At 33.3% G+C, this 21,939-nt stretch overlaps 1 protein-coding gene across 15 annotated transcripts in view; it reads right to left on the bottom strand.

The window, feature by feature from the left end:
• Positions 1 to 21,939, bottom strand: part of RIMS2 (regulating synaptic membrane exocytosis 2) — a 505,770-nt gene that overhangs the window by 153,817 nt on the left and 330,014 nt on the right. For 5 of the 15 annotated variants that reach the window (XM_044658232.1, XM_044658233.1, XM_044658235.1 and 2 more), the window contains one exon: positions 8,787 to 8,959. The exons of the other annotated variants lie outside the window; for them this stretch is intronic. In XM_044658232.1, the coding sequence (XP_044514167.1) occupies positions 8,787 to 8,959 (173 nt within the window). The remainder of the gene's footprint in view (positions 1 to 8,786; positions 8,960 to 21,939) is intronic. 15 annotated transcript variants of the gene reach the window in all.

The following is a 21,939-nucleotide window of genomic DNA, read 5'->3' as shown; positions in this document are numbered from 1 at the left end:
ATAAGAAAAACAACTGCTTGAACGCATGGGTCAGGGTGGACATGACTGAGGGTGTAGACTCGAAACTACCACACCAATGCAACTACCAACAATTTGGAAATTGGTCTTGTTCAAGGACACATGACAAAACTAGTGGAAACGCGCATCGGCCAAGGGTGGGGGGGTGCGGGGGGGGGGGTTGAAGGGGAAAGGTGGAGCATGAATCATGTAACCATGTTAAAAATGAATATTAATAAATGTTAAAAAAAATAATTATATTAGGGGGCAGCTGGGTAGCTCAGTGGAGTGAGAGTCAGGCCTAGAGACAGGAGGTCCTAGGTTCAAACCCGGCCTCAGCCACTTCCCAGCTGTGTGACCTTGGGCAAGTCACTTGACCCCCATTGCCCACCCTTACCAATCTTCCACCTATGAGACAATACACCGAAGTACAAGGGTTAAAAAAAAATAATTATATTAGTATGACCAACTTACTGACGATTACATCAGCTTATTCAATTTATTATTATTAATAATTCTACTATAAAGAAGCTTTACAAATATAATCTCATTTGTTACAGAAGATCTAGAATTATAGAATAAGTTGGAAGGGACCTTAATGACCATCTTATTTAGATCTCTCACTTTATGAATGTAGTATAGTTTTAGACAGGAATCTGGGGTTAACCAACCTGACTTGTAGTTAACTCCTCAGTTTGCCCATTTACTCAATAGTATAATACTTTTGTCATCTCAAATTTCATAATATTTCAGGGCTATGTATAGTTTCTTGTTAATTTACAAAGTTGTAATCTTTCTCATTAAAAGTCTCCCACATCCCACCTGCCATCCCACTACCACCCACAAACTACTTTATTCAATATTACTTTCTATACAATGGAAAAACCTCCATTCCTAATAGTTGTTATTCATACACAATTAACAAATAGAATCAATAATGTACAAGTAAAAGCTCCTGGGACCTTACCTGCTAAAAGCATTTAAAAATTTGAAGTTGCAACTAGGTGGCTCATATAGGATAGAGAGCAGGGTCTGGAGACAGGAGATCCTGGGTCCAGATATGACCTCAGACAATTTGTAATGCATTGTTTGTAGAGTTGTGAATATGCCCAACCCTTATAAGTTTTAGACTATCAATTTCAAAACAATACCCTGCTCCTTTCCAAATCAGATATAAGAATGACTTCTCTTTTCAAGTGATTTGGGTAGTGACCATATAAGAACAAGGACAAAAGGATGTCTGATTGATCCACCTGAAAGTCCTCATGCCTGAACTATTGCAATAGCACACTAGTGAGTCTCCCTGCCTCTAGTCTCTTTCTTCTCCAAACTATCCTCCATTCAGCTCTCAAGGTGATTTTTCTAAAGGACAGGTCCTAGCATGTCACACCTTTACTCAATAAATTCCAGTGGTTACCTATTGCTTACAGGATCAAATAATATAATCCTTAGTTTGGCATTTATGGTTCTTCATGACTTAAGCCTCCTCCTAACTGTCTAGTCATCTTCGATTTTACAGCCATGCACCTTTTAGTTTGTGATAGTAGCCTTCTTGCTGTCCTCTAACAAGAAACTACATTTCTTGGCTCCCAGCATTTTTTTTTTTTGTCTATCCTACATCCCTGGAATGCTCTCGATTTCTCTGCCTATTGGCTTCTCAAACCTCCTTAAATCTTATCTAAAATCCCATCTTCTATGGTTTTCTTACATCTCTCTTTACTCTGGTACCTTCCCTCTTTTTTGCTCTCTAGTATCCTTTATATAGTTTGCTTAGACATAGCTTGTTGTCTCTCCCATTAGATTGTGAGGACCTTGAGGGTGGGGACTATCTTTGTCTCTTTTTGCATTTCCAAGGCTAAGCATAATACCTGGCACATTGTAGGTAATTAATAAATATTTATTGACTAAATTGACTGACTAAAGGAATTAGAGTTATGATTTACTACCAAGGCATTGAGAGAAAACTTATTATTTCGGTTCACCTGCATTTAGTTGAGGGAAAGCCTTTGAGAGGAGTAGTCAGAGTAAGTATTATTAATACTGAACTATGTCATTTTTCTTGGTCAGATTACTAAAAATCATGGCTAATTAACTTTGTGTTGTGTCATTGCCAGTCTGGTAAAAACTATGCACTTCTCAGAATAACAATTTCAAATGAATAAAATAAAATCATAAGATTATGAAGAGAATCAATTATTTGAAACAAAGCAAAACGTTTTTTAAAAAGTCATGAATTCCTGCTATAAAGTTGTTTTTTTAACTGTATAAACTCCTGATTTAAAAGTTACTTCAAAATACCTTGCATGAGAAATATATGAGGGCATGAGGGACTATGTCAGTTTGAATATTTCTTTCTCCAGAGAATACTATGTGAATTAGAATAATGATAAAACATTAAAAGTTGTTTCTGGTAGGACTAAGCTTAAAATGCAGATTAGCATATTAATATTTTTCTTGGACAATAAGAAAGACATCAATAACTACTTATAAAATTTTGGCTACTTAATGTTCATAGCTGTAGTTAAACCTCTTATCTTTTAAAAGTGAAGATTAATCCTTTTTACTTCTAAAAAAACATACTTCAAAAAAAATTCACCTCAGATATAAATTTTAAGTTTTTTAAGAAACTTCATATTTTCTCTGTATCTCAGAAAATATATTATATTAGTTAGAAAGCTCTCTAGCTTTCACAAGAAACATCTTGAATTAAACTTTTCTCAAGCTAACCTTTTCTTAAGTCTTTCAAAAGTCCCCTTTATATGATAAGAGTGAAAAGATCTTCAACAGAAAAGATCTCTATGTCTCCTTTTTGTCTTCTTTATAAATGTGTTCACATAGAACATGATAGATGAACATTAACCCCCCACACCTTTCCCTTAATTCATAGTTGGGGAAATACCTCACAAGACATTTTTTCTTGCTTTTTTTTTTTTGTTTGTTTTTTTAAATCCTTACCTTCAGTCTTGGAGTCAATATTGTATATTGGCTCCAAGGCAGAAGAGTGGTAACAGTAGGCAATGGGGGGTCAAGTGACTTGCCCAGGGTCACACAGCTGGGAAGTGCCTGGAGGCCAGATCTGAACCTAGGACCTCCTGTCTCTAGACCTGGCTCTCAATCCAACTCAGCTACCCAGCTGCCCCCTCACAAGACATTTTGAAATGATTTCCAAGTGATAATAAAAACTGCTATTCTTGATGGAGCAAAGCCAATTTAGAAATAGGTGTTACAAAGTTCTATAACAAAACAAAGCAACAAAAGAAAAAAGCTAAGGCCCAGTGAAGTTATTTGCCTAAGTTCATGTATCAAATTGGCAGAAGAGTTGTTTTTAAAACTCATATTTCTTCAACCTCGATTAAATGTTAGTTGTACTATCATTTCCATTTTATAAATGATGAAATTGAATCCCTATAAGCTTGTGACTTAGCTAAGAATATAAGCAACTAACTGTCATAGTTGGAATTCAAACCTTGAATTTCTATGTTCTTTCCTGTCCCATATTATCTCCTTAAGTGTGTTTAAAAATGAAACTCCTGAGAGCTTTAAAAATAAAATAGCCAGCTATTTCACCTTTTTTAGAAAGCTGGCACTATTATCTTTCAAAAATTTGTAAAGATTTGGGCACATGTATTGTTTGTTACGGGATTCTAATTATATTATTGACTTCCGTTATCCTTGGAAATGTCATTTTCTGTGCCTTCTTTTTCAAAGCCGTTATGAAGAAAAACTTCATTAGTGAAAAGATTTCATAACATTGGTACATAGAAGATATAGGATATACTCACATTCTTTCAGATCTTTTTCGTATATGAGTTATGGTTCACTTTGTGACATATGATTAAGCCTGTGGTTTACCAGAATCTTTGTAAGAAATCAGAAAACTTATAGCAAATATCACATTATTGTATCAGGCTCTTTTGAAATAAAAATTGCAAAGTAGTAAAGAGGTTGAGTATTTGGGTTCATTTTTAAGCTGTGTTTTACTATCTATATGACCTCTAACAGGTCACTTGAAAAATAACAATTCACATTTATACAGTGTTTTATTGTTTGTAAATACTCTTAATTCTGTGTTATAGAGAGTCTGAGTATTGATATCTCCATTATACGAATGAAGAAACAGTGTTAGAGATCTTGCTTAACTTCCTCAAATATACAAATAAGCACTAGTTAGATTTTCTGACTCAAGTTCTGGGTCCTTTACATTCTAACATGCTGTTTACTTTTTAAAAATCTGAACCCCAGTTTCCTTTTAATTTTTTAAAATAGTGAGGAATGTCTTCTTTGCTGTTAATTCATTAGATTGTTCCCTCAATAAACTTTTTGCTGTCAGGTTTTGACAGATAGCTACAATTAATTTACCTCTTCGCATAATTTTTGTGGTGGATAATTTTAAGAGTGTAAGGGGATTGGAGAAAATGTCTTCCATATCACTAGCCATTTGACTCATAAATTTCATTAAAGACCAATAAGAATAATTATGTTTATGTATTCACACAAACCACTATTTGAATGTTATTATGGACATGAGTATTTTAAAAACTTAAAACGCTCACCTGATCCCTTACATCTTCACAGGAGGGGATAAGTAATGGGTAATAGAAGTGAATTGGACAATTATCACCATTCTCTACACAGTACACATCTTTAGGCATACATTTCTTTCCAAGAAGGGAATTGCTATAGTGAGAGAGGAAAAAATATACATCTCCTGGGAATTCTTAGAGTGAGGATAACTCTTGAAATCAAAGATGAAATATCAAAGGGTTTAGCTAGAGGCAGCTATTGTGGCACAGAGGATAGAGTCTTGGTTCTGGAGTAAGGAAAATCTGACTTGACATCTAGACTTAGACTTTTCCTAGCTGGGTGACTCTGTGTAAGTTATTTAACTTCCATTTGCCTCAGTTTCCTCCACTATATAATAGATATAACATCACCTCTATCTCAGAGGACTGTTGTGAGAATCAAATTGGAGTATATTTATAAAGCATTTAATATAGTTCCTGGCACATAGTCAGCACTTCATAAATGCTTATTCTCCTTAACCCCAAAGCAGATGGAAACTTCCAATTATGTGACAGATTTAATTGAAAAAATTTGATAAAGGACCCATATATATGTTTTTATTGTAGAACAATTATTAAAAGATTATTTTTCTTAAAGCTCAGACTAGGGAATATATATTTTAATCACTTATAACAGGAAAGGCAGTTGGGGACCATCCCATCTCCTGAATTCCAACAACCTATGCATAGCTATATGTAAATCTTGGTTCTAACTACAGCCTTGACATCCAGACATTTGAGGGATATAGTGTCTCTACTTCACTTCTGGAAGAACTCCAAAGAGCATTTCTACAAGTTATTTCTGAGAGCCTAAAGAGAGGAAATAACTTAGCATGGGAGTGGGGTGACACTGAATTTTTTCAGAGAAAGCAAACTACATTGTGCAACTATTGCTCCCAAATGCATTGGAAAGCATTTATCTGAATTTGAGATACTAGTTATGATCCACAAATTGGAGAATTTTCTTCATAAATAAACCAAAGAAAAACATATTTCCCTAGTGTACTTAAATGATTAGAAAAATCTCAATCATAGATTGTTATTTTAACCTGCAATTGCAGAACACATGCAGCATCTGAAATATTATCAATTAGGTAGATGACACTACCTAATATGTGACACTTTCCTTGTGAAAGTAAGGAAAATTAAATGTCTTAGATTATCTGATTAGATAAGATGCATATTAGGAAAAACTCTCTCATATTCAACTTTCGTTCAATAATGATAAAGCTCCAGTAGGAATTTGATGTGCTTATAATGGTACAAAATTTGGCTTAATATACATGTTGATGACCAAGCATAAGTAATATTATAGAGTTTTAATTCACAAAATTTCAATTTTTTTTTACTGTTTCAAATGGAGTTTTAGGAAATCAATTGCAATAAGCAACTTTATATCAAAAAGCCTATACCAAAATAAGTCGAGATGACAGAGTAGAAAGCCTATTAAATTTGGAGACCCAAAAGTCTTGGTTAAAGACCCAGTTGTACCCTTTACTAGATCTGTGACTTTGGGCAAGTCATTTAGTCTCTCTATGACTCCTTTCCCTCACCTGGAAAGTGAGGGTTTTGTATTAGATGACTTCCAATATCCATTCTATCATTAAATCTATGAGTTTGAATTTTTAAGATTAGAGTATAAGATCAGAAGTTTCAGATATTTGTATTACTACATGATAATTTTTTATTGTGCTCTTGTGAGATTTTTATATTTTGTTCTGTTACTAGGTATAATGGATAGAGTAACTAGACTTGTAGTCAGAAAGATATGTGAGTTTCAAATGCTGCCTTAGCTATTTATTAGCTGTGTGACCCTAGCCAAGACACATCTGTTGGCCCCAATTTCCTAATCTGAAAATTGAAGATAATACAGTGCATACTTCTCAGGGTTACTGTGACCATAAAATGAGATAAGACATGTAAAACACTTCACAGACCTTAAAGTATTACAGAAATACTGATTGTCATCATCATCGTTATTGTGATCATCATCAATAATGTGTTCATATACTTGTACTAAAATCTTATGTTTTTATATCTTGCTTTTTCAGCTTAGTCTTGTCTCGCCCTGAAACTAACTATGGTTGTTTCAAATGGGCTGTTTAATCTGACAACTACCAAACATGAAATAAAATCTCTCCTTTGCAGGGCAATCTTTGATTGCCAGCTTTTTTTTTTTTTTTTTTTTTTTTTTTTTTTTTGAGGAGAGGAATAATTTGTTATGTTTACCTTAGAACAAATTTAATTAGGACTAGCTTTCTAAAATATTTTTGTATCTATTTTGTCATTGGAGGGAGTGGCAAGAGAAGGAATGTTGAAAAACTCACAAAAATCCTGGTAGATTTCCTTGGGACTCAAAGCAAAAAGAAATGAAGACTGGATAAAGTTTTCTCCTGCTTCTACACCAATAATGGCTTGCTATTTTGTCATTCTATTAGTGTGAAATTTATTTCATATAATTATCTAATTACTTATTAAAGGGGTTAAAATTTCCAACAGCTTCCAAGCTTTATTATTGCAAAATTTTCTTTCTCCTCAAAAGTATATATCATTTATTCAGTATTTTGAAAGATGTATAGATATTAAAAAAGTGCCACCTTGAACATCAATCTTATAGAAATTGATTTAAATGATCTAAAAAGTAGTCTTTAGATCTGATCTGATTTATCACAAATACAGTCTCAAAAATTAAAGCTCAGAACTATAATTCATTAAACAGAAACTGAAGGCAAGTGAGTATGATTGATAGATCATTAAGTGGCATGATTTCAATACACTATGGAAGAAAATTTTGTCCTTCAAGAATTGCAATAAGAATGAAGTAGACAATAAAAAGGAAGGAAAAATAAATCAAATGAAAGGAAACAGTTTTCAGGGATGGGGGAAGGGATCTAAGTTACTTATAGGAAATCTCTACAGAAATAAGTATATATTACCTTTCATCATCTTGTGAGAATCGTCTCTGTAAATCTTTTGAATTCCACTGTTCTGTTTCTTTCCTTTCCTCAATTTTATCTTGTATTTTTTCCTCATCTCCTGATTCTCTGCTTTTTTCCTTATTAGAAGTTTTTATTAGTTCTTTCCCTTGTCCTCTTTCATTAATTTCTTCTTCCTTTTGTTCTTCTTCCCGTTTCTCTTCCTGATGAACTATCTCCTCATGCATATCCCCTTCTTGCCCACCCACCTCTATTTCATTTGATCTTTCGCAGACAACCAAAATTGAAGAAGGCATGCAAACAAAAAAGAAGAAAGTCAAGAAAAACATGCATATAATACATGAAAAGGAATGGAAAATAAGAATGAAAAAGTAACAGGAAAGCATAAATGAAAATACTATATTATTTTTAAAGTTGAAAACTTTTGTATTTACCAGAGAAGCACTAAGGGGCCAACACTTACTCAGAATAGTTTGAAAATCACATTTTTCCCTCTCATGAGGCTGTATGCAAATAAGGCAAAAGCATATGGAATCTGTGTTACGGATATTTTTTATCCATGAAGAGTAACTATATTGAATATAATTTTTTCATATAATGTTGGTACAAGCACTTGAAATTTTAGTAGATTAGATGTAAAGTATAACTTTCTTATTTCTATTTTAAAGGAATTAATAAAACTTACTTTAAATTCCCTTGTAAAAGAGAATTTTTTCATGCATTCGTGAAAACTTGGAGTATTACAGAAATCTATTTACAAAAATATTAAGAACTAGCCTAACTTTTTCTGAGTCACTAACATATATATATACATATATATATATGTTAGTTCTATATGTATATATATAGTAAGAAAAATTTCCAGAAAATTATCTTCTATATTGATTTGTATTTTCAATAATTGAAGGATTACCAAATATATGCTAATGCAATGTCCTGACATATATTCAAACTCAATGATTAAATTAAAAACTGTTAATATGAATAAAGAGTATGGCCACTGCCACCATTTCACATTGTATAGTAGGGGAAACTTTTACGATCTTGAAGAAATTTTCCCTGTCCAAGAAATTTGAAATAAAATCTTAAGAGTAATGAAAATCATATCTTTAAATGTTCTTTTGACACATATCTATCTATATACATATATGAATGTATTTGTGTGTATATGTGTATATGCATATATACACGCATGTTTTAGGGAAGTATACTTTAGCTTTCTTGAAAGGGAAATTATAATCACCTATCATACATTAAAAAGAGGTTAACTATGGAAATTCTATTTGCTCACCTGATTTTTTTATTTCCTCTTGGTCTTTCTGATTGGACAGACATGTAGCTTGTACTGCTGAAACGAGATGCACTGCTAGTTCTTGATACAGCTGACACATCACTTACATCACTGTCTGAAGATTTAGTGGAAATATTGTCCGCACCTCGATGAAGATCCCGCCCTGAACGATACTGTTAACACAGATTGACAAACATACAGAAGTTATAAGCACAAACACAAAGCAATCCTTTGTTTTCTCCTTTCAGGGCTTGAATTTTCCATAGGAGTGCCACTGTATAGAAAACCTCACCCTAGTGTTTGATAATACAAAAGTGAAAATCAATTATTCTAATAGAACATTTCAATTTATACAAAATTACTTGTTTCCACAATGGCAATTAGAATATCTCCAGAGTATCTCAATGCTGGCCTTTAAGGATGTTTTTATATATCATAATAAGTGTAAGGAGAAGAGGAATCAACAAAGGATGGAGAGAAGGATGGAGAGACTAAATGCAAAGAGGAAGAGAGGAAGAGGGAAATAAGCATTTTGTTTAATAATGAAAAATGGAGATATGATTTTCAAATAAAAATTAAAACAACTATAGTATAAAATGTCTTACTCTACCTACAAAAGCCAATTATCAATTTCTCAAAAAAGTTACTATCTACCATTTTGTTTCAGTAGAAATAGTATGATGCCCAGAAGCCAATTATTATATCATAATCTATCCCCAAAACCTTAAAAGAAATCTCTAAACTTTATTAAAGAATTTAAAATAACATTAGACTTACTAGAAAAGTTCATTATCATTTATAATGAAATTAAAATGATCAAATTGATATTTGATTACTATGATATACTTCATGTTTTACATGGTAGTCAGGAAATAGAATTTTTTTCTTTTTAAAATTTTATTTAATTGATTAATTAAGAACATTTTTCCATGGTTATGTGAATCATGTTTTTTCCCTCGTCTCCTCCTTTCCCCCTCTCATAGCCAACACACAATTCCCCTAACTTTTACATGTCTCATTGATTAAGACCTATTTCCATATTATTGATAGGAAATATAATTTTTTGATTAATTTAATATTCCAGTTAATAGAGGGAATAAGTTTTTATATGATACCTACTAAGTACCAGAAATTGTGCTAAGCACTTTACAAATATTAACTCGGTTGATCTTTACAATGCTTTAAGGAAAGTGCTATCATTATCTCCATTTTACAGATGAAGAAATTGAGTCAAAAAGAGGTTAAGTAATTTGTCCAGGGTCAAACAACTAATAAGTGTCTGAGACCATATTTAAACCGCAGTTTTCCTGATGTCGGGCCCAGCACTCTATCTACTGATAGTTTACTTTTTTCCCAATGGAATACAAAAAAATATGGGTAAAAGAAATTTACACTGAACATAATTCAGTTCTCTGATAGTTCAAAAGCAATGATGCAAGAACCTTGCAGTCAATAGTGTTTATCATTATAACATAAGTACACAGAATATAAAGTCCAGTTTAACAGGATGATAATAAAGAGCTGTCTATCTCAATTCCTGGAAGATTTTCATACTGACAAATTCTGTGAAGAGTAAAGATGACAGTAATATAAAGTTACTTTGGTTTGAAGACATCACATTTCATTAAAAAGGTGGTGCCCTTTCATCTCAAGTATCAATGGGAATGGGTTAGTGGAGAGAGAGTTAACTCTGCCATCAAGAAGACCTAGATTCAAATCTTGAATTTTGTGCATATTTCTTTGCGTGACCCTGGACAAGTTCCTTAATCTCTTCATTTTTCCACACAGTGAAGATACAGATCTTCACTGGTAGAAGTTTCTCACCAGGAGCTCCCCACACAAATAAAATCACAGGTGCAGTAAGACAAAAAACAAAAACAACCCCCCAAAACCTCCAAACCACACACACATGCATATTCATATATACACACATATATAGAAATACATACACATATATATACATTATAAATTAATAGTCTGGTATAGTGGAAAAAATAATGGAATAAGAGTCAGGAAATTGTAGGTCTAAGTTAAGAGTGTCACTAATCAGCTGTGTGACCTGAAGAAAGTCATTTTACTTCTTGGTGTCTGCCTGAATTTATTCATCTCCAAAATTAATATTATGGCTGAATTTATTAATAGCCATCTGAATCAAATGAGAACTTTGACTTTATCAGTCCATTTTCAGTTGTGGATAGAAGTTCCATTTATTATTAAGGATGCAACTAACTTTTTAGAAAATTTCCTGAATCCCTTAGAAGACATTTATACTAAAAATATACCTTTTAAGTTTGAGTTTTAATGGAAGATTCCTTATTGTCAATTTTTTTCCCATCATGGTTGATTCTTCTTGATCCCATTTGGGATTTTCTTGGCAAAGATACTAATTTGTCACTTCCCTCTCCATCTCATTTTACAGATGAGGAAACTGAGGCAAACAATTTAAGTGACTTTTCCAGGGTTACAAAGTTAATAAGTATCTGATACCAGATTTAAACTCAGGAAGATGAAAAAGCACAATAAAATGCTAAAAACTACACATATTCTTCACTCTGGAATGAACATATTATCTAAATTTTTAAGGCAAACTTATGAATACTGAATCCTATTTTATTATTGAATTCCATTCATATGCCTTGGACATGCTTTTAAAGAAATAGAAATATTTTCTTCATAAAAATACAAATTCGCATTGGAGTACTACAAGCAATTTCTTCCACTTCTATAATGGTAAAATGGCATTGTGACTAATATTTGCTCTATTTTCTGATGTGGCATGGGGAAAGACAATGCCTTTTAATCTAAGAAAAGAAAAAGTTATGACCAGAAACTTCCCAAAGATTCTCTAGTTGATCATGCCTACTAATTCTTCCCTTCCTCCACCTCTGGCTTGGTCTTCATTTCTCACCTATCTCAATATCAGTCTGAAGGCCAGGCACTTTGCCAAGTTCTAGGTATACAAAAAACGGTAAATGCCAGACCCTTGATCCCAAGGAACCCACAGCTAACTAAGGGAGACGAAACAAGATTTAGTCAAGATGAAGTGAAGATAATTAATAAAAGGAAGGTACTAGCATCAGGAAAGGATTCTTGTAGAAATGGGATTTTAGTGGTGATATGAAAGAAGTCAGGGGATAGAGATGAGGAAGGAGAGCATACCAGGGAAGGGGGGCAGAGAAGCCAGTGAAAAAACAAAGATTTTAAACATATAAAACTTATAGAAGCATATGATATCTATTTTAATTGGCTTCAACTTTTTCTTGTTAAAAACATCATTAAAAATATAAGCTGCTTTTTCATTCATTAGTACTTTCTTCTCACATTCAAAGAAATAGTTCTCTTATTTTCTTAATTTCTGGCTTTCTTTGTATGTCTTGCAGCTGATTGTGGTTTCAAGTTGTAAGAATTTCATTTCTTGATGTTTTTATGTTGCTTTCATTTTTTTAAAAGAGAAACCCTCACCCTCCATCTTAGAATCAATCAATACTATGTATTGATTCTAGAGTAGAAAAGTGCTAAAGTCTAGGCAATGGGAATTAAGTGACTTTCCCAGGTCTCACAGTTAGGAAGTTTCTGAGGCCAGATTTGAGCCAGGAACTCCCTTCTCAAGGCCTGCTCTCTGTTCACTGAGCCACCCAACTGCCTCATTGCTTTCACTTTTTAACTATTTACATTTTCTAGGTTTTCCTGTCTACCTCTCTTTCTTCTGTCTCTCGAAATAGTAATATTCTCCTTGAGATTTGTTCAACAATATCGTTTTCAAGGCTATGAATACTGGTATGCATGTTAAAGGAACTTAATTTTAAAAGGATTGTGCTTTGGAAACAGACACTATCTTACACTCAACAGTTGAATTCAAAGGTAATTTAGCCTTTATCTGAAATTATAAAAATATTAATTAAAACACATTTCCTATTTCAAATGTAATAATGTAGTTTGCCATTTCCTTCTCTAGCTCATTTTACAAATGAGGAAACTGAGGCAAACGGGATTAAGTGATTTGCCCAGGGTAACAAAGCTATTAATTATCTGAGTTATATAAATGCTGGCTCATACTAAGAAACTATATTGATTGGGCCCACTAAATTTTTAAAGTCAACTAACCTTAATATTACATACAATCTTTTTATTCATAGCTCTTTGACTTCTTAACACCACCCTTCTCAGTCTTCTTAATCTAGCTCTGACTACACTTCTGTAGTTCCTTATCTTTCAGGGGTTCACCTTCCCTTCCACTTTCCAGAAAAGGCTCATACCCTCCAATCTGAATTCCTGTATGTCTTCTTCTTCAAACTTCAAAGCCTCATGATCTCACTCATCTTCTTCTGCCCACTCTCATAAGATGAAGTGGACTTTTTCTTAGCCATACCTAATTCTTCCACTGTTGTTCCTAATCCTGTCTGCAGGAGATTATCTCATTAATTGTTCCTCTCCCTTTCATCCCACAATCATTTTCATCTTTAATCTTGCTCCCTTTTTTTTTTAAAGTTGTAGTGACATGTTTTGTTTTTATACTACAAACATTTATAAATTACTTTCGCTTTGAAAGATCTTTTATAAAATCATAACAACAGTTATCTGAAAGTGCATATAACATTCTACATGCGTAGCATAAGTACCCCCAACCTCTCTATTTTAAAAAATTGTTTTTCTTATTTAGCAGAAACCTATTTTTCTCTACCTCCCACTCCTCAATCCCTTTTAAAAAAGAGAAAGAAAAACTCAGTCAAGCAAAATTCCCTCATTAGCTGTAAATAATTTGTATGTATATATGTGTCTTATTCTGCATATTAGTTTATTATTTCTCTATCAAGAGGTAGATAACGTGTTTTATTATCAGTACTCTAAAATAATGGATGGTCATTTTATTGATCACCATTCTTAGAGCTTTTGAAATTGTTTGTTGTTATAGTATTGTTACTGTATAAATTGTTCTCCTGGTTCTGTTCATTTAATTCATTTGTTTATACAAATCTTCAAAACTTTATTTTTGTAATATTGTTGTTATAGTATAAATTGTTCTTCTTGTCCTGTTTACTTCATTCTGCATCATTCATATCAGACCTTTCAAGCCTCTTTGAAATTATCTTTATCTTCACTCCTTACAGTCTAAAAGGATTCCATCACATAATATAATATATGAATTATGTATTATATGGTATATAAAATATGCAAATTATATATAAATATTATAACTTATTTAGCCATTTTCATTTGATGGGCATTCTTTTAATTGTCAGTTTTTTGCCACAACAAAAAGGTCTGCTATAAATAGTTGTTTACATATAGAAACTTTTAAAAGGACATATGTTGTATAGTATCTTTTTTGTGTATAATTCCAAATTGCTTTTCAAAATGGTTCTATACATTCATTGGGCCCATAAATAATGTGTCAACGTGCCTATTTTCCCACAGTTCCTCCAACATGTATCATTTTACCTTTTTTGTCTTCTTTGCCAATCTTATGGATGTGAGATGAGATCTCAGAACTGCTTTCATTTGCATTTTTCTAATCAGTAGCTATTTGAGGCATTTTTCATATAATTACAAATAGTCTGTTTCTTTCCTTGAGAGCTGCCTGTTCATATCCTTAGGCTATTGATCAATTGGGAAACGATTCTTTTTCTTATAAATTTGAATTAGTTCTTTATTTACCTTGGAAAATGAGATCTTTATCAGAGAAACTTGCTGCACAGATATTTTTAAGTTAACTGTTTCCCTTTTAATATTTTAACTTTATTAGATGTTTGGGTAAAAACATTTATTTTATCTTCTGTGATAGTGTTTTCAATCTCATGGCTTCTTATTACCTGTGTTCAGGTCTTTCATTGTTACTATCATCCCTCTTCAAATTAGCATCTTATAACCTCTCAATCTTAAACCTAGTGTAAACCAAGTAATAAGCCCTGCATGTATATATTCACTGCCTCTACTTCTTTTACACATTATTTCCTTTACTTCAGCTCATCCTCAAATTAGCTGCAAAAGTGACCCTTCTTAAAGTTTTAGTCTGATCATGTCACCACCTTATTCATTAAACTCCAGTGCCGGAAGTTTAATTTCTATCCCCACTACAATATATAAAATCCTGTTTGAGTTTTAAAGCTTTTCATAACCTGGCCCCCTTTTCTCTTTCCTTTTCCTGTCTTTTTATATTGTATTTCCCTCTGTGTATTCTATGGTCCAAAAACATTGGATTTCTTTGTCGTTCTCATACATGCCAATTTATCTTCCCATTTTATGACTTTTCACTGATTATCCACCATTCCTGAAATGCATTGTCTATCCACATCCTCCTTCCCTGGCTTGTTTCAAGAATCAACACAACTCTAACCATCCCACCAACCCACTGTTACTGCCTTCCCTTCGAGATTACTTCACATTTATTCTCTCTCTTGTATGTCTATAGTTGCTCATTGTCTCCCCCCATTAGAATGTGAGCTCTTTGAGGATAGGTTCATGTTTTTGCTTTTCTTTGTACCCCCAGCAGTTAGCACAGAGCTTGACACTACCAAGAGCCAAATAAATGCTTGCAAACAAAATTTCATTTCTAAAATGGAGCTTATTATATTTCCCCTCAAACTAATCCATCTGAATAGTAAAATGTTTGTCAAATAGCAGACACTTAATAAATGTTTGCTTGTTTAACTGCTGATGGTATCACCATCTTTTTCAATTCACCAATGTTTATAGCCTCAATTCTTTTTTCTCCCTCAACACTAATAGTCAATCAGTTGCCAAGTCTTATTGATCCTGCTTCCAAAATATTTCTCCTTTCCACTATGGCAGCCTTTAGCTCATCTCCTCTCACCCATGCTATTTTAATAATCTAGCTGGTCTCTGTTCTATTGTGCTTCCCTCCTCTATTCCATCTTATACACAACTAACAAATTTGTATTTCTAAAATAAAGATATGATCATGTGATACCCCTGCTAAAAATCATCAATGGCTTATAAAATGGTTTATAAATATAAATGCTTATAAAATAAAAAATAGACTTCTTAGCCTCAAATTTAAAGCTCTGTATAATTTGGCTCCCAACTATCTATCTGTCTAATGTTGATAATTGTTGTATATGACATTCTACCTTCTACCTTCCACCTCCACACCTAAGGCACAAATGACAACCTATTGATGAATACATGTTTCTTCACCTCTACTTCATTAAATTTATAGCTTCCTTTAAAGTACAGATTAGGTGCCCACATCTACACAATTATTGGGCTGATTCTTGAAGATCCCACATGTTTAGATGAATTCAATGAATATATATATATATATATATACATATATATATATATATTTTATTCCCCAAATTATGTATTTAGGTCTAATTTATTTCCTGGATTGCTATGCTAAATTATTGATATGTCCTATTACTACTCCAAACAAAGTAGGTCCAAAATTGAACGTATCCCCCGTGATATTTTAGACCTAAACCTGTCTTTCCCAACAACTTTGCAATTTCTGTTCATGATACTATTAGCTTCTTAATTATTAGGCTTCACAATAAAATCATCAATGGCTCTTTCTACTCTCTCATAAGTCATAACCAATTCATTAACAAGTTATGTTGATCTTACATCTCTCACATCTTTCTTCATCTCTTACTGGCACTCTAGTTCAGGTCCTTATCACCTCTCATTTGAACTATTTCAATAGGCTTATAATTTGTCTCTTTTTCTTACCTTTTACTTTCTCCCATCCTTCATACAATTTAGCAAAAATTATCCATATATATTTAGGCCTATGTTTTAGAATATATATATATAAATGAATTCTCTTCTCATCTCTGCCTTTTAAAAGACAAAGAAAAAAATTTTTTAAAAGAAAAATCATTTTCTTTATTCAAACTTTTGCTCAAGTATCACCAACTTTGTGAAGGTTTTTTTCTAAGTCTCACTTAAATATTCTTTCTCCTCACATTTCCTTCAGGATGGTAATGAACTCTTTTCTTTCTTATCAGAAATTACTTTGTATTATACTTCTCTGTGGATAACTCTTGAGGGAAGGACCTTATCACTTTTGTCTTTGTATTCTCAGTATCTTGTATAGCATAGATACTTGATAAATGTTTACTGAACTGCCAGCTACACTACCAGGTCTATTAGTGTTATGAAATATTGCCCGCAACATCAAAAAAGATGTGTTAGAGATTGGAAAATAAATAAGGATAGGATAATTTTCCTTCTATCTCAGAAGACCATTTAGATAATTCTGTCTTGAGGAAGGAAAGAAAAACTAAGATCTCTCACAGTAATAATTACAACTTACAATTATATAACACAAAATTCCGTCTCCATAGAACCTTGGAAGAGAGTAATAAAAATATCAATGTTCCTATTATATAGATGAGAAAAACAAGGTTTAGAAATTTTATATAACTTGTTGGTTAGTCGGCTGAAATGATAGAATTAGTTTTCTTACTCTGTCCTTTGACTTCAAATTTCAGTGATCTTTCCACTATATGTCAGTGCTTTATAATTAAATCATTTTGATTATACAGAAAAGAATTTACCTTTAGAATATTATCTTTTTTGCTTATTAAATTTATCTGAGATAATACTTCAAATGAAAAAAACTGCATAAGAAAAAGAATTAACTTATTTGTTAATTTTATCCTAAATATCATTAAAATATTATTTTATCCAATGAAATTTACACATAATTCATATCTTTAATAATACTGCATAGAAAAGGCACCAAATAGTGATTTTTAAATATATGTTAGATAAATGAATGAGGCTATTTTAGTGTTAAAGCAGTTTTAACTATTATTAAATAAAATAATTAGTATTAGTTTATAGATCATAGTAAACAATCTGTGCTCTGATATTCATGCACACAAATGTCATTAATATAGGAAATAAACCCAAATAACAGGCTCATGAAAGCACATGTCTGGGAAATAAGATGACCTTGGGTCACTAAAATCTTGGCAGTAATTTAAAATGCTTTTCCTCATAACATTTTTTATTACTATTAAGCAGGTCAAAAATTAAAAATTAATGTGTTTTGAAATAATTTACTGGAAGGTATGTATTCTTCATGTTCCTGCAGTTCATTAGTTTCCAAATGACTTTAAAAAGTTGCTGTTCTTCCCTAAAATATTTTAATAGCAGAAGGCACCTAAAAATGTACAAATGTAGTTCAAAGGCAATTATTAAAAAAAGAGGTGTGGAGGAAATCTTTTTATTACTTTGTATATAATAATATAAAATAAAAATTATTTTTACTAAAAATATTTTTATTTATATAAAATAAAATCTATTTTATTTATTAAAATTTAAACAATTTTAAAATTTTTATTAAAGTTTCTTAATCTGAAATCTACTATAATTACTGCTAACTTAGTGATGTTCCCTTTTCTAGAGTTAAATACCACAAAAATGTGCTACTTCCTCCAAGATACGGAGGGATTATAAAAGTTATCTTAAATACCATTAACGATAAACCTAAAATCTAAGTAATTAACTACACCTTAAAACTATTTCTTATAATCATATCAGATTAAGATTCCTGACTTCTAATTTCATGCTCTGATTATTTATTAAACCCTGTCAATTCTGCTTTGCTTCCTTTTTTCTCTATTCCTATGTCAATACTTTAGCCCCAATCTCTCATTAACTCTCACCTGGAATACTGCAGAAGTCTCAGTCATTGCAATAGATCAGCAGCCCTTCTGGCCTTTATCACGCCATCATACATATATTTGCCAGGCTAACTTAGGGTCCTGACAAGGGCTTGCTTGCCCTTTCCTATCTCCCTCCATAGGCTGTGATGAGACAAGGACTATCCTGGCTGTGGCATCATCATCTCTGTCTGTTTGCACCCATTTGAGGATCTCATCATGGCCTAGTTCCAATAGGAAGTCCGTCCTGATTTCCTCGAGCCTGAGCTGACCCCTCCTATCTCTTAGCTCTGCCAACCAACACTTCTATTCCATACTGGACTATATACTCCTTGAGGGCAGGGGACATGACTGAGAAGAAGTACAGTTCACAACAGAAGCGTGGTTAGTTGTGGGCACCATGTTTTAAGGACAGTGGATGAGCTACAGAATGTCCATAGCAGGGCAGCTAGAGTTGAGTGTGGTCTTCCCTTATTCCTAAAGGAAGTGAGTATGAGAAGCCTAAAGAAGATAAGACTGAGGGTAAACATGACTGCCATCTTAAAGGCTATGAAGGGTTGTTTTGGGGAGGGGCATTGTTCTGTTCCATATCTATTCCCTTCCTAAGCATTCTTTACATACCTAGGGAGGGCCCCTCTCTGTTAACTGCTCTGGCTACAAAGTGAGGCAGTCCCTGCCCTCAAGCAGGTTACAATCTGTCAGAATATGGGAATATGGAATTTGTGAAGAGGCAGGTAGGCTTAATGTCAAATAAAGCTTCTTGTCCGAAAGTGGCCAGGGCTGCCTGGGGATGTGATGAGCTCCCTGTCAATAGAAACAGAAACTGAATATTTGCTTGTTAGGAATAATGATTGCCAAGAGACTCCCATTCAGATGCACAGTAGACAAGAGAGATCTCTGTGGGCTTTCCAGCTAAGGCATTCTGGATTCTGGGATCCCTCATGCTGGCCATGAAGGTCTGACCAAGTAACCTATCATCTTTAGAATATATGCCTGAGGGGGCAGCTGGGTAGCTCAGTGGAGTGAGAGTCAGGCCCAGAGATGGGAGGTCCTAGGTTCAAATCCGGCCTCAGCCACTTCCCAGCTGTGTGACCCTGGGCAAGTCACTTGACCCCCATTGCCCACCCTTACCACTCTTCCACCTATGAGACAATACACCAAAGTACAAGGGTTTAAAAAAAAAAAGAATATATACCTGGTAAAATCTGACTTCAACTGTTTCTAATGATCCTGCCTTTAATGTGCCAGACTAACCAAACTGATCTATTCACCATTCCCAAAACAAATGCTAGGCTTCCCTTTTTTGCACTGTTCCCTATAAATAAAATGTCTTCAGTAAAACTCTTTCAAGTGAAATCACATGCATTCTTAATGACACAGTTCAAAAAAAACCTTTGTTAGCTTCCCCAGTTGGAAAAGTTGCCACTCACCTTAGAATTTTCATAGAAATTTGTACCTCTCATGAATTTTCATACTCTTTTGTATTATGTATTTTGTATTATATACATATATATGCATATATGTATTATACATCTGTGTAGGTATTTTTCATTACTAGGCCAATGGTTCTCAAAAGATATGCTTTGAACCCTAACTTGTATACAATGAGCTTAGGGTGGTTATGTTGGGAATTATGTGAGCCTTATGTGCAACTGCATGAGCATTTTCATGTTTCCCTACTTTCCCACAGAGTGCTACGATCTTTCACGGCAAAAAATAATACTGTGCCCAAAGGTGGTAAAATATCTGCCACTTCATTATGCTATAATTCTCTTAAGGGTAGGGAATTGATCCCTATTCTGATACTTCATCATGGCATGGAGGTGTGTTTAGGTTCTCAAAAATTATTCAAACACAGGCAGTTCATGATAAGTCAGAAAGGCTGTAAGTATGTGTCTTATGCCTACTACATACCTAGTTTGAAGTTCAAGTCTAGCTAAGATTGGAGATCATCATCTTCAAGTTGATTAGAGTGCTGATTTTTGTAGCTACAAATCATGAAGGAAGCGGAGAAGGCTTTTTTTTTTTTCAAATTTCAACAATTAAAATATAACCCTCATATTGAAAGTTGGATAGCTCCAGAAATAACTTTATAATTTGAGTATAACTCTTAATTGTTAGGAAGCTAGCACTTAAATTGAGTTCATATCTGCTTCCCTTGACTTTGACCATGTCATCCCTCTACTATGTAAATTCCAGTGGTTTCCCATAATCTCCAGAATCAAATCCTCTGTTCAGGATTCAAAGTCCTTCATAATGTACCCTCTTCTCTCCCTTTTGCATCTCTGAGATCCAATGACACTTGTGTCTTTATAATTCCTAAAACAAAAAACTCTATCTCCCTACTCTGGGCATTTTCATTGGCTCCCTTCATATCTGAAATGCTCTCCATCCTTGTTTCTATTTACTGGATTCCCTCACTTTCTGCAAATACCATCTTCTATCCCATCTTCTGCAGGAATCCTTTCTGATCCCATTTAATTCGGCTGTTTTCCCTTTGTTGAGGGTTTACAGTTTTTTCAGTATATTGCTTGTTTGTACATAGTTATTTGCAGGTTGCCTCTTCCCTTCATCTGTAAACCCCTTAGAAAGCAAGGATTGACTTATGCCTTTAATTGTATCTTTTAGCATTTGGCATACTAGTTGCTCCCATTCTCCAAGCCAAACATTTTCAGCTCTTTTGATTGATCCCCAAGCTCTCAACAGAATAGAAATAAATAGTAATTCTAGAATTTCTGTCTGGATTAAGAAGGATATCTCAAAGCCACACCAATCAAAGACAGTCCCAGTTTCACCACCTAAAAGCGTGGTATGGCCGAGTAATGCTTAAACTATATGAGTTTTACTTTCTTAATCAGTAAAAAGTCAGGGTAATAATGATGAAGATAATAACGACAATAATAAAATCCAGTTACAATAAAATCTGTTATCAAAGAATGGAAAGATTAACACTTTCCCATCCTCCCTACATAAAAAGAAGAGTGACACTATATTTAAACTACATGATAAATTAGTAGAAAAACTATAGATATATATGTGGAATAAATATACATCACATTAGTAAAGACAGATAACAACTTTCATGCCACTGGATCTCTCAAATGTAATCAAAGGTGGTTTCATTCCCGAAGTAGTCAGTGAAATGGCTACAACCTTAGAATAAAACCAAAGGCCTTCCATGAGGGGCATTCTCATAAATTTAGCCAGTTATATGTTGAAAATAAAACAGCCATCAAATGGCTGAGTCATGCAGATATTTTTGTGGAAACTGAAAGGTTTGTGATGGCAATTCAAGATTAGGTCACGGACACCACAGATTGCAGAAGGGTTATCTACATAGATTATGCAAGGAAATGGTGGGGATACTTTTATATGATTTTTATTTTACATTTTAAAAAATTAAATTATTAAATTATTATACTTTTTGTAGTCTCAAGGGTGTAGTGAGCTTCTTGACACTGGAAACAAGTGGAGTCAAAGAGAGGTGGACAAATACCTGTTTGGGGTGTCATTGATGGTAT

The sequence above is a fragment of the Gracilinanus agilis genome, chromosome 1 (genome assembly GCF_016433145.1).
Source record: "Gracilinanus agilis isolate LMUSP501 chromosome 1, AgileGrace, whole genome shotgun sequence".
NCBI lineage: Eukaryota > Metazoa > Chordata > Mammalia > Didelphimorphia > Didelphidae > Gracilinanus > Gracilinanus agilis.
The sequence above is the reverse complement of the archived record's forward strand: the minus strand, read 5'-3'. Positions and strand labels throughout refer to the sequence as shown.